The sequence below is a fragment of the Ovis canadensis genome, chromosome 1 (assembly GCF_042477335.2).
Source record: "Ovis canadensis isolate MfBH-ARS-UI-01 breed Bighorn chromosome 1, ARS-UI_OviCan_v2, whole genome shotgun sequence".
NCBI classification, from domain to species: Eukaryota; Metazoa; Chordata; class Mammalia; order Artiodactyla; family Bovidae; genus Ovis; species Ovis canadensis.
This window is the reverse complement of record NC_091245.1, coordinates 43095590-43108169: the sequence shown is the minus strand read 5'-3', so window position 1 is coordinate 43108169 and position 12580 is coordinate 43095590. Positions and strand designations below refer to the sequence as shown.

At 35.6% G+C, this 12580-nt stretch overlaps 1 protein-coding gene across 2 annotated transcripts in view; it reads right to left on the bottom strand.

The window, feature by feature from the left end:
* The window catches only part of DYNLT5 (dynein light chain Tctex-type family member 5), a 29196-nt gene extending 25062 nt beyond the window's left edge, over window positions 1–4134 (bottom strand). The window contains exons 1-3 of one of the 2 annotated variants that reach the window (XM_069594014.1): window positions 3981–4131; window positions 3558–3782; window positions 2035–2156 (exon numbers count right to left, since the gene is read on the bottom strand). In XM_069594014.1, the coding sequence (XP_069450115.1) occupies window positions 2035–2153 (119 nt within the window). In that variant the 5' untranslated portion in view covers window positions 2154–2156; window positions 3558–3782; window positions 3981–4131. Of the gene's footprint in view, window positions 1–2034; window positions 2157–3557; window positions 3783–3980 lie in introns of both variants that reach the window. The other variant, XM_069594025.1, reaches the window with a different exon arrangement.
* Window positions 4135–12580: the final 8446 nt, after the last annotated feature.

Here is a 12580-nt window from a genome sequence, read left to right as displayed (position 1 = left end):
TGCTTTTCCAAAAACAACTTCAAAACAATATTGCATTTGATAGTCACTGAGCATTCAGAATTTTTCTGTTAGTTGAAGACCTATTTCATGAAGGAGAATCACCCCTACATCTGGTCCCCTACAAGGATGAAGACCATGGAAAATAAGTGGGAGTTAAGGTTGGGAGGCAGCCTCCTGAATGGCCTCTGCATTGCAGGAGTGCTTGGAAGCTGTTCATTTCCTATTTAAGAAATAAAAAGCTCCATTAGAGGATCCAATCTGAATAATTTGTTTGAGAGTCCCAATTTCTAACTTTGAAATATATCCAAATAACAATCACTGAAATGATTTTGTTAGTAAAAATTTTTTCCTACTGTGTTGCTAAAACTCTTTTCATGTTCTTGTAACCTTTTAATTTATATTTATACTTTATCAATAAAATAATAAAAGTGAAAAGTGAAAGTATTAGCTGCTTAGTCGTGTCCCACTCTTTGTGACCCCATGGACTGTAGCCTGCCAGGCTCCTCTGTCCATGCGATTCTCCAGACAAGAATACTGGAGGAGGTAGCCATTCCCTTCTCCAGGGGATCTTCCCCACCCTGGGCTTGAACCTGCATCTCCTGCATTGCTGTCAGATTCTTTACCATGATCTTTAATTCTCCAAATTGGGCCATGTTCTTATTCTACATGACTTTCTAATTTGCTCTGAAGAAGAAGTGAATGAAAATTATGCAAGTAGGGATGATAGTTTAGTTTTTGGATAAGATAGTGTATTTTAAATCACAGCACCAGGATATATGTCAGATTATTATTATAATATTTTCTTCTAAAAAACTGAATTTAATCTAACAAGTATTTAAAAATAATTTTTAAAACTCTTACACAAATGTTAGAAATAGCAACCAAATTAACTTAGGATCAGAAGATCCTATAGAGGTTAACTATTCACCCATCTTTACTTCTAATGTACACTGAGGTTGCTATTCCTTTATATTTCCTATCTGTAAGAGAGAGAAATTATATAATACTTGTAATTCACAAAATCCAGAGTTAAAAAGTGGAATTTTGAGTAAGCGCATTAGTACATTCTGAGAGCAGAACAATTTGGTTTCAGAATTTGAATGGAAGTCTCTTCCAGTTCTTCTGGCTTTGTTCCACCAGACACACCAGCTCCTGCTTCACAATCATGGAAATGAATATGCTACATCTTTCAATCCCTTGGAAACTCTTAAGAAGAAAAGTCTATTATTTAAATTATTTGACCTTTGCATTGGATAATTTGTTTGGTTTTCTTCCCCCCAAAAAAATTCCATGAAAGTATTAAAAATTAATTCATCTTTTTTAGGAGAGCAAATGCAATTTGTAAGCAAAAGACAAAAAATGTATTTACTATCCTTTGACCCACTAATTATACTTTTGGGAAGAAAACAAGCAGAAACTTCTTACATAGTAACAAATTTAAAAAGTGGAAACAAACAAATGTTCAATAATTGGAAAATGGTTAGCTAACCCAGAATTATAGGCTGATAAAAATATTATGCAACTGTTTAAAAGGATATGGGCAAAAACTATGATAATACATTACAAAATTTGTTTAAAATAATGCTAAATGCATTGTATATATATAGAGAGAGATTATAAAAATGCAAAAATGATGTACTTATATAATATTGAAGAGTAGAATTCAGGAGACAATGGAAGAAGTAGCCTGTCTAAACGGCATATGACATTCTTTTCAGTAGACGACTTTTTGGGATAGTATCTGAAGTTATAAAAATGCTGCTGTGTCAACTTATCACTTAAATTTTCTGCTCTTCTTCTCTTTCTTCTTTTTCTTGATGCATAATACAGTGATTCAATATTGCTATACATTTCAAAATGACTGCCATGATATATCTAGTTACTATTCTTTTAAAAAATATGGCCCCTAAAGATGACATAAACTATGTACTTGCATGTTTCTCTCCCTTTTTCTCACTTTTTTTTCCTCCTGATAAATATCATGAGCCTTTTTATTCAATAATTGAGTTTGTTAATGGATACTCAGTTACTCACTCTTTGGTACGCCCATGAGGTTCCTTCCGCCGGAACTCATGACTACTTAGAGAAGACACACTGCCCCTCTTCTTCAGCAAATGAGCGGTTCTGTCTTTAGCGATGTCTGACATCATCATAATCTATGGAGGAAAACTTTTGTAAAATATTGAACAAAAGATCTGAAAATACTTTAGTATAACACGAGACTTATTCTAAATAAAGTACACAGATGCTTTTTTTTTTAACCATTTTTGAATAGGGAAGTGGGGTATCCTTAAGAGTGATATTTAGTATATATTGTTGTTCTGGTCAGTATAACTGGAAAAATAATAACTGATAACTTTTACTTATACAATAGCATATTTAATTCACATAAGAAGATAGTTCAGTTCAGTTCAGTTCAGTCGCTCAGTCATGTCCGACTCTTTGTGACCCCATGAATCGCAGCATGCCAGTCCTCCCTGTCCATCACCAACTCCCGGAGTTCACTCAGATTCACGTCCATCGAGTCAGTGATGCCATCCAGCCATCTCATCCTCTGTCGTCCCCTTCTCCTCCTGCCCCCAATCCCTCCCAGCATCAAAGTCTTTTCCAATGATATTATGCTGCAGCAAAAATACTTAACTGCAAAAGACATTAAAGTTACTGAGAAAAGAGAGCCATATGTACAAGAAAGATACTATCACACCAGAAAACAACATTTTTTATTGCCTTCCTTCAAATTTAATCTCAATGAAACTTGCTAATTAATATTTGTTGTTGAAAAATTAAGATGAACTGCTTCTCCAAAGGGTATTCCCCACAGCCAAGCAACAGTGATTTACTCTGTAAAGAGCAAACAGAACTTTTCACAAAGTAATTTATTGGAAACCCGACCTCTTTTCACTAACGCTTGTGAAAAAGCTGGAAGTAGGAATGGACTTTCCAGAACTTGAACTAGAATTCCACTGCCCTATTGTCTACATACACAGACTCATAGACTGTGCTAGGCATTAAATTAGGACAGAAACAATCCCTACCTTCAAAAAGGTGGTAGTTGAAGTGGGTAGAGCTGACAAGAACACAATCAAGAACCCCAGTGTAATCGACGTCAGGGTAGACAGAGGCAAAGTGTACTGAAGGGCACACAAAAACAGCGGAGGTTCTGTGCGCTAGGAAGAGAGGCAGCGTGGGATGTGTGTGATTGTGCACCCGTGAGACTGTGTACACAGGTGTGAGCATCTCTGTGTGAGCGTGTGTCTCTGTGGGCATGTGCTTGTGTTTATGAACATGTGTGTCCCCATGATGTGAGCCAGTGTGAGCATCTCTTTGTGTGTGCACCTGTGCGTATGATTATCTGTGTACCTGAGTGTGTGTTGCTGTGTCTGTGTGTGCACCTTTGTGTGTGACATGTCTTTGCACTGCATGTGTGTGCGTTTGTGTGTAGGAGTGTGTCTGTGTACATGAGAGTGTCTGAGCGTGTGTATGTGTGGACAAGACATACTGAGCCTATTTAATAAGAAGGTCATTCAGGTTTCATTCTTAAAGATACACACACATACCTGAGTCTGTTCACCTTTTTCCAAAGCTGCGGTGCAGGCTAGAATCCAGACCTAGAGGTCTTGAGAGGCAGAGGCTGCTAGTGTCTCCAAGTAGACCTCAGGTAGACTGCTCAGAACTCAAGTTGCTCCACAGCTGGACCGGCTGGCCAGCTCTGCACTGGGCATCACTCTAAAGCCCAGACACGCAGGCAGGCAGGGAACCAAAGGCCAGGCACGCTTCCAGTTCTGAAAATTGGGGTCACTTTTTTCTAATTTCTTGGAGGGAGGAGGAATAAGGCATGGGAGAGAGAGGTCGTGATCAAGGCAGGCAGGCCATTTCTCAACATTGGGCTCTCCCTCCTTAGTCCCCCGGACTTTCGAACTTGCTTTTTGCCTTGGTCTCTCTGCTACTGCCCAGGCGCTCTGCGGAGAGGGCGCACTTACCTAAGGCAGGTCTGGAGCTGGAGTTGCAGGCGCGGCTCAGCCCCGGGGGGCCTCCCAGACAGCAGGCTCCTCCACTGCAGGGCGCCTGGCAAGGCTCCCGCCTCCCAGGCTTCCTCTCTGCCCGCGCACTCCCGCACTCACACTGGACTCCGCGACTTGTCTCCAAGGCGACCTTCTCAAACAGAGTCCTTGGCCCGCCCCAGGCAGGCATAGTAGTTGCGTGGTCCTCTAAGGACGTAAAGGAGCTCCTCGTCACTGCCCGAGCGGGCTGCCCTGGGCCCGGCTGTGCTGTGGGGGTGGCCGCGAGCTGCAGAGGAGCCGGGTCATTCTATAGCGAGGGGGACATCGGGGACTCAAGAGGTAGCCCTGAGAGCTCTCATCAGCTTCCTTTTGCAGATGTCGAGGACAGGGATGGGAAATGCCGCCGGTTCCTAGGACAGGAAATGCGAGGCACAGAAAGTAAAGCACCCCCATCCCCTCCCCCGACCCCTGACGCCGCAATTCCACCGTGTGATTGATAATAGGAATAATTACATTTGCCAGGTACTGGCAAACAGCTTTAGTTTTACCCAGTCGTCCCAACAACTCTTTCAAGAAAGGGTTGTTATTCCTTTACAGATTTAGAGAATTGAGATTCTGAGATAATAATATACCCAAGACCCCTTGGAACTCACAGGCTTATCTTTCATGCATTATAAACTTTTATACTTTTTTTACACTTTCCTTAACATCACCCTCCCCAGCCCTTAAAGTTTAAAAAGATTTGAAACGGAGACTGTTTGGGGTTGAGGACTTACCTGACACAACCACTGGACCCTTCCCCTTAATAACTATCCCCCTTATAACTGCAGAACCCCTCCCTCATCACAAGAGGAAAACACCAGACCTTGAAGGGACCCTCACAAAGTGGGCAACCATTGGAGATAGAAATAAGATGGTGCCTCTAAGCACCTAGCCTGGTGCAGGTCCTTTGATGAGTGCCCAGTGCAGCTAGAATTGACTGTCAATCACAATACATCCGGCTAAGGACAGAGCAGGTAACGGTTAGGATAGTATTGGAGAAAGAGCGTAACATTTTCTGGCCCATCTCATCACTATTCACAGAAAAATAAGACCAGGAGAGGATTGTGGCTATTCACTATGTAACTGTTGTTGTGGTTGTTCAGTCAGCTCTCTATGACCTTGTTGACTGCAGCAGGCCAGGCTTCCCTGTCGTTCACTATCTCCTAGAGTTTGCTCAGATTCATGTCCATTGAGTGGGTGATGCTATCTAACCATCTCATCCTCTGCCACCCAATTCTCCATTTGCCTTCGATCTTTGTAATAGGAATTGTTAAGTGACTGGTAAATATTATCTCATTTAATCTGTCCAATGATCCCAGGATAAGGGGTTATTAACTTTATTTAAGGAAATGAAGAATCATTGAGTAACATACTCAAGACTGTAGTTATAGAGTTAGGATTTGTCCAACTCTAAAGCCCTTGCACTGTGCCCCCACTTCTGCCCACCATGCCCACCCTAAACATGCAATAACTTTTCCAGAAATGTGGTAAAATTTTAAGAGGCTGGTAATAAAAGAGATTTACACCTCAATTTATTTTTGTTTTTCATTTATTTTCCAGAAAAAATTACATTGAAATAACAATTTACTGAGATATCTGATTTTGTTCTCACATATAATTAAACTTTGTCCTGAAATGGGAACCCTAGTTGCAGTAATGTGCCATGATAAATAATTGCATATTCAGAATTTTGTGAAATGGGTGATTGGGAAAATTATGAAGGAAAAAAACATTTGTAAAAATCATTATTTACAAAAAATGATACCCACATTTTTTTCTAATGTATAAGGCAAGTAACATTAAAATGTTCTCATGATTATCTTCAAGAAGTCAGTATTACACATTCATATCACCATTGCTCATCAGAGAGCTTTGGGCAGTTCTGTGAAGGAACAAACCCATGATTCTTTTGCTGGTTTTTTCTTGAGCACAGCACAGACGCAATAGAGATTTCATCACAGACAAAGCAGTTACGGCTATGAGAATAAAGTATTCTCTGTTGAATTACACATATAGGAAAAAGAGCCAGTCATCAACATTTTAATTGATTTTCAAAGTATATTTGAGTCTTTTAGCCCACTATTCTTTTTATAAATATTTTATGCTCAAGGTATTTTGTGAAAATATGTACTCCATCCAAGGTCAAAAAGACATTGCTTACTTTTGCTACAGATATTGTGGAGATATTTAAATAAATGCTACCACCAACTCAAAGTATACACTAATAGCATTTTCCTTAGGAAAGACAGCTGACTGAATTTTATTACTTTTAGAAATACAGCTAAATTTCTCTGAGATTCTTTTCCTAGTTTCTCTTACTGTTAAAAGTACAAAAAATGCCTTATATTGCCACTTAGCAGGCACAAAAATTAAAATTTGACCATTTTAGATCTTCTCCTATCCAAAGTGAAAAAAAAAAAATCCTCTGTATATTGAAATCCAGTACTCTTCAAACACTTTAAAAATCCAGCTCTTCAAATGACTGCTTGACCTGTAGTGAAGCCCTGCTTATAGATGAGAGTTATACATCATACCAACACTTGGCTTTTTCAAGAAAAATTATTCAGCAGCAATGTTCCAACTCCCTTAGACTGAGAGAGAGACAGACACAAAGAGGGAGATGAAACAGAGGTCAGTCTCGCTCATGCATATATTAAGAAAGTAAAAATGAAATACTGACCTGCAAAATCACAGCTATAAAAATTATCATCCTATCATCTCATAAGGACAAGAAAAAACCTGACATTGGACCTTGGGACAGTGATCCCAGTGCTAGTCATTTTTTGTATTATTTAAAATATTTAAAAGTGGAGATGTATGAAAACTACTAAAATTTGTTTTTCCAAAAGAAAAGGTCATCGAAGTAATAAACAACTGAACAAATAAGATGGAATTAACATTTGCATGATATACGCATTCAATGGAATGTTTAAAAATGATAAATGTTTTATAATCCATAATGCTGATTCACACACTTTGAATTAAAAATTGAACTGTATTTAGAGAAATGTAAAGTGATTCAGCTTTACGCTTTTCTCTCTGATCACAGACAGTTTACCCAGGAATTTTTAAAGAAACTTTGTTCATGAAAACAACAGATTTACAAAATAAAGCAAAGCAAAAAGTACTATGTAATGCTCTGCTTGTAACAGAATGTAGGAGTCTTGCAAAATCTATACTAAATAGAACATTTTTCTTGGGTTTAACTGAAATGTTTTTCATATAATTTCTAACAAGATTATGTAAAAATCCTGTGAGCATCAATTCATCATGATTTAATTTCTTAAAGCGTTTAGATAAAGTATTACCAAGGATTGTTCACGAGTATTAATTGCACTCAGTAAAGAATCTGGACCATCTTCAACAGATTGCAGCATGATGTGATACCCATAGGTGCAGATCTTAAAAATAATACTTAAAAAAATTAAATGGTGAAACAATTTTACTGTTTTGAATATATTAGGTGATAAAATTCACTAAGATATACTAATGAACTTTAAAGTAGATTCATTGAAAGTGGCATAAATTTTCCTTAGCGTTAAAACAAAAAACCAGAAGCATCTTTTTCAAAGCATTCCTGGTTATATTACTTGAAGTTGCTGAAAGATATGTAAAACAAAACTTTTCTGAAGTTTCTTCAAGATGTGTTTTCTTGATTCAAAACTTTCTTAGGCTTCATTAAAGCACTAACATTAATTAACAATGTCCAAAGAGTGAGGTCTATTGTCTAGAATCATTTATTCTCAGACCACAATGAACACTTGGCAGAAGAAGCAGTGTTGAACATGATTTTGGAAATACCAGAATATGATGAATGAAGTAAAATTACCCTTTCCTTATTATTATTATTATTATTTTTACCAGTTAAGGGACACATAAAGTTTGCTTTTCTCTGAAACATCTTTTGTTATAAGGTTAAAGATGTACTTAGAATGGGCAATGTGCTATCTTAGAGATAGGAGATAATTAGAAATACTGTAAATCAAAGGAAAAATAACTTTAGAAGTTGAATTTAGAGAATAAGTTGTTATACCTGTAGTGAATGTCAACAAACAGGGAGGTGACATTCTCTCCTAGGAATACTCATTTTGGATAAAAATCAGATATTAAACATGAGCAACTGTAAGAGGTCTGACTAACGTTAGTTAATAGACCATAAAATTTGACATTCTTTCAAAAAGGATGTTTAGTATTCAATTACATATTTAAAATGCAGTTCTCGCCTATAGCAGATGACAGAATATCAAAGAAATAGAAGTGCTAGTGGGTTTTGTTGTTTGTTTTTATAGTTGGGGACTTAAAAATTACATTCCTATCTCAGTTTTCCTCCATGCATTCAATGGACAAAAAGTAATATAATGGTAGTCATGCTTGATTCATCAATGAGCAAATGGCATTTAACTACTGTTTGCCAAAGGAAAAAAAAAAAAAGAAAAAGAGTGGGAAAACAAAAGAAAGCCTCAAGAGAGAAGCAAACACATTAAAGGAGGTGGGGTGGTTCACCAGAACAGTCTCTTTATCAGTGTAACAAAGACTCATTTTTCATTCACATCAACAATTTAATCTGACTCATTTTAAGGAAGTATCATGTTGACTTTACATTAACTTTTAAAGCAGTATTTGGAGATAATCCTAGTTTTGATATCATAAAAAATTATGCTTCCATTAAAAAAAAATCCTGATCAGAAAACTATGTAGTAAAAAGAATACTTTTAGATTGAATGAGACTTTGCTCAAATGCTTCATCTTTTGGAAAAAAGAAAGAAAGAAAAAACCCAACAAACCATAAACTCATCTCCTTACTACATTTTACCGTATCATTCAACTTTAATTGACAGACTGTGATAATTTTGAGGAAAAAAATGCAAACCCAAAAATGATTGGTGCAGTTCTCTTGGAATTACACTAGTCCATGCTGATGGTGTTCATTGGAAGGACTGATGCTGAGGCTGAAACTCCAACACTTTGGCCACCTCATGCAAAGGGTTGACTCATTGGAAAATATCCTTATGCTGGGAGGGACTGGGAGCAGGAGGAGAAAGGGATGACAGAGGATGAGATGGCTGGATGGCATCACCGACTCAATGCACCTGAGTTTGGGTGAACTCTGGGAGTTGGTGATGGACAGGGAGGCCTGGTGTGCTGCAATTCATGGGGTCACAAAGAGTCGGACACGACTGAGCCACTGAACTGAACTGAACTGTTGCTGATAACACATTGTTCAAAGGCCTACAGAATAAATAGTGTTAACTCACAAGTTAGATGTCTGTGTCCCTGACAGGAAGGAAGAAATTTTATCTGGATTTCATGACAGCTTGCACCCTCCCTATTTCTTCTTTTAATCTTTGACAACATAGACAAAAGGACAGAAAAATGAAAATGAGAGAATGCATGTTAGGACACTTTGAGACAGCATAAAAGAACTCTAAAAAAAAGGGGGTGTTTTCCTAAAAAAATCTCTCTACCTTTTTTTTTTCTTTCAAGATTGGAGGAAGCTAAATGGACTGGATGGAAAAAAAAGAAAACAACCAACATGCTCTCTAGAAAAATGGTATGCAAGTAATAATTGAATGTCTGAAATTTGATGCAATTTCAGAACTAAGAAGTATTTGAGAGATCTACTAGAGCAGTGATTCTCAAATTTTGGGTGCTTGTCAAAGTACATATTCTTAAACTCCATCCCTACAGATTTATTTATTCAGTATAAATTTACTGATGCCCACTATCTTCTAGGCTCTGGGGTTATAGTGATACTTAAGCCAAAACAATTGCCCTTGTTAAATAAATGATAAACAAGTGGTTCACATACCATGCTTTGAGAAACATAATTTTGCCAACAATTTTGCTTTGGGAATTATCCTTATTTTGGTATTAATTTCTCATAGCACCCTTTACCTGGGTATTCAAATGGAATATGTATGGTAAAATAAAACAGAAGAGTTCATTTCCTAGAATGAATAAGTAAAACAGGTCAATTGCTCCCATTGTCAAGATAACTGGGTTACTTTCAGCTGCTATGTCACTTTTTAAAAAATTAATAATAATTGTATTAATCTAAGACTCAATGTCACCATTTGTAAAATACTGATTAAAAAGAGTATGTACCATTTAGGGGTTGATATAAAGATTAGGTGAGCTAACATCCATAGTGAATGGTATATGGCACTCAAGAGAATATAAATTTTTATAGTCTATCAAGTACTGTGATTGTAAAGCCCCCACAGGTGCATCTCTCTTAATCAAGTAGAACCATGGAACGTCTGAGGTGGGAGATTTATAGATCACAGTTGTGTTATTATGGTATTTAAACGGTGCTCTGGAGAGCCAGATTTAAACTGCTTGGAAGAACTCCTTCATTGCTTTTAGTTATTTTGCTAATAGGAATTCATGTGCAATTTTAGTAGAAAAAAGTGACTGTTAAGAAAAGCTTGGAAACCACTGGCAATCCCAATGCCTCATTCTAAAGCTGAAAAATTCAAAAGGGCTATGATTTTCTAAGGTCATATAGCAGAGTTAGTGGTAGAGCTGATATTGAAAGCCTTCTTTGAATGAATGTTTGGAAATGGGAATATGAGTAATTGTGGCCTCAAACACTTTGCAGATTGAGACTGAGTAAAAATTCATAAAAACAAAAGTAAAACAATTGTAATCTGACTTTCTGGAGGGGATGGTTCCTCTGTATTCACTTGAAACCATTTGAAATGTAGACATTCTTTCTTTACAGGTGAAATGCATTTCCAAATACTCTACAGTGAATTTTCATTTTGACTGTAAGTGTAGAGAAGAATAGAGCTTTAAAAGCAATTTAAAATTAAGTTGTTTGGAACTATATGTTCCAATTATGATAAAATTCAGACTAATGCTTAACAGAAATTTATTTTTAAAAATAATGTGAAAAATATGAAATTTATTAAAAAAACACATTTTCCATGTTGCAAAATAAAGCATTCATATTTTCTATCTAATTATAACACTCAGGAAATGGTGTCCTGGCTAATGAGAAATCTTTTTCTTTTAATGCTTGGTATTAAAAATCTGAACATGTAGTAGCACATTTTGTTTTAGGAATTGATAATGAACCTGACCTAATGTTTCTTTTATAATTTCGCTGTCTAGGATCATTTTTCCTAACACTATTTCTTATTGTATAGTACTATGGATACAAGAATAACAGGAGATTATAAACTACAAGTTTAAAAAAAACCTACCAAAATCTAAATCCTTGATATGAATTTATTGTGTTGTTATTTGACCTATTTTCCAAAAGAAGAAGGGATATATTCTCTACTGAGGTTCTTGTTATTCAATAATAATAATAATATTTCAAAATTAATTACTAATTTTGAAATCATTGACTTTTATTCTGTTTCATAAAGACCAGTTATGCAATCATAACTTCATAGTTTCAAATTTGGTGTCTAGAGACATTTGAATAATGTTAGAGATTAATGTAATCTGTTTTAAATTACATTTTATAATATAAACAAAAGTATTCTATGAAAGGAAAACCTTGTGTTTAATTACTAATTCCCTCTAGAATGGTATAAAATAAAATATAATGAGCAAGACATGAGAACAAATAATATTTACATATTTTAATATGCTTTATGTTAATGTTTAATATGTTTTCTCAGGGATTAATATCTTAAAAACACAATTTTATATTCATATGCTGGATAATACTCAATTTTCTGCTACTTACTCTCCATTGGTTCCAGTGTTTGAAATTTCCCCATGTTTTATGACATTTAAAAGTTTTCATTTTCTATTTTTATTTCAAAATAAAATTGAATATCTTTAAAGTGACTATATTAGTTACTTGTTCAAAAAACTTCAATGTCAGACTGCTTGGGGAGCCAATCGAGAATTTGTTTGAACAGCAAGAATTCTTCTTAGGTAAAACAGATCATTTTGAACAGTCTCTTGGTAGCAAGCACTGATTGAGGAGTACAAATATTAATTTTAAAAATTCCACTATAAACAATTGCAGTCACAATTCATTTTAAAAGTAAGCTTACAAAATTTAATTTGATTCTAAAATTTTAAGGGGCTAAAGTTATTTGTCAAATATGAATGATGTAAATAAAATTTAGCAACTAATGATAAATTTAACAACTTAATAATTATATTTATTTAATAGTATAACCTAGAACAGGAATGAGTTTATGTTTAAAATAGGTTTTATGACTTAAAGGAAGATTCATGTTTTCAGATTGTAATGGAGGAAGGTTTTATAGCTGGGACTCCTGAAGAAGAACTTCTCCATCCTAAATTCCTATATTGAGGCCAGACTGAATAATTACAGTTTTTATTATACCTTGCAACAATGAAATCATAACATACATTTTTGATAACTCTCTTTTTGATTCCCTAAGAACAGTAAAGATTTATAGTTACATATAATGAATCTTATCCAAAAGGAAATTTATTGCACAATAATGTGGTTAGGATTTCATTTATAAAGCTTATTTTTTCCTTCCCATATGATATAAATGATGACTAAAATTCTACTTCTGGATTTCAATAGGGAACTGATA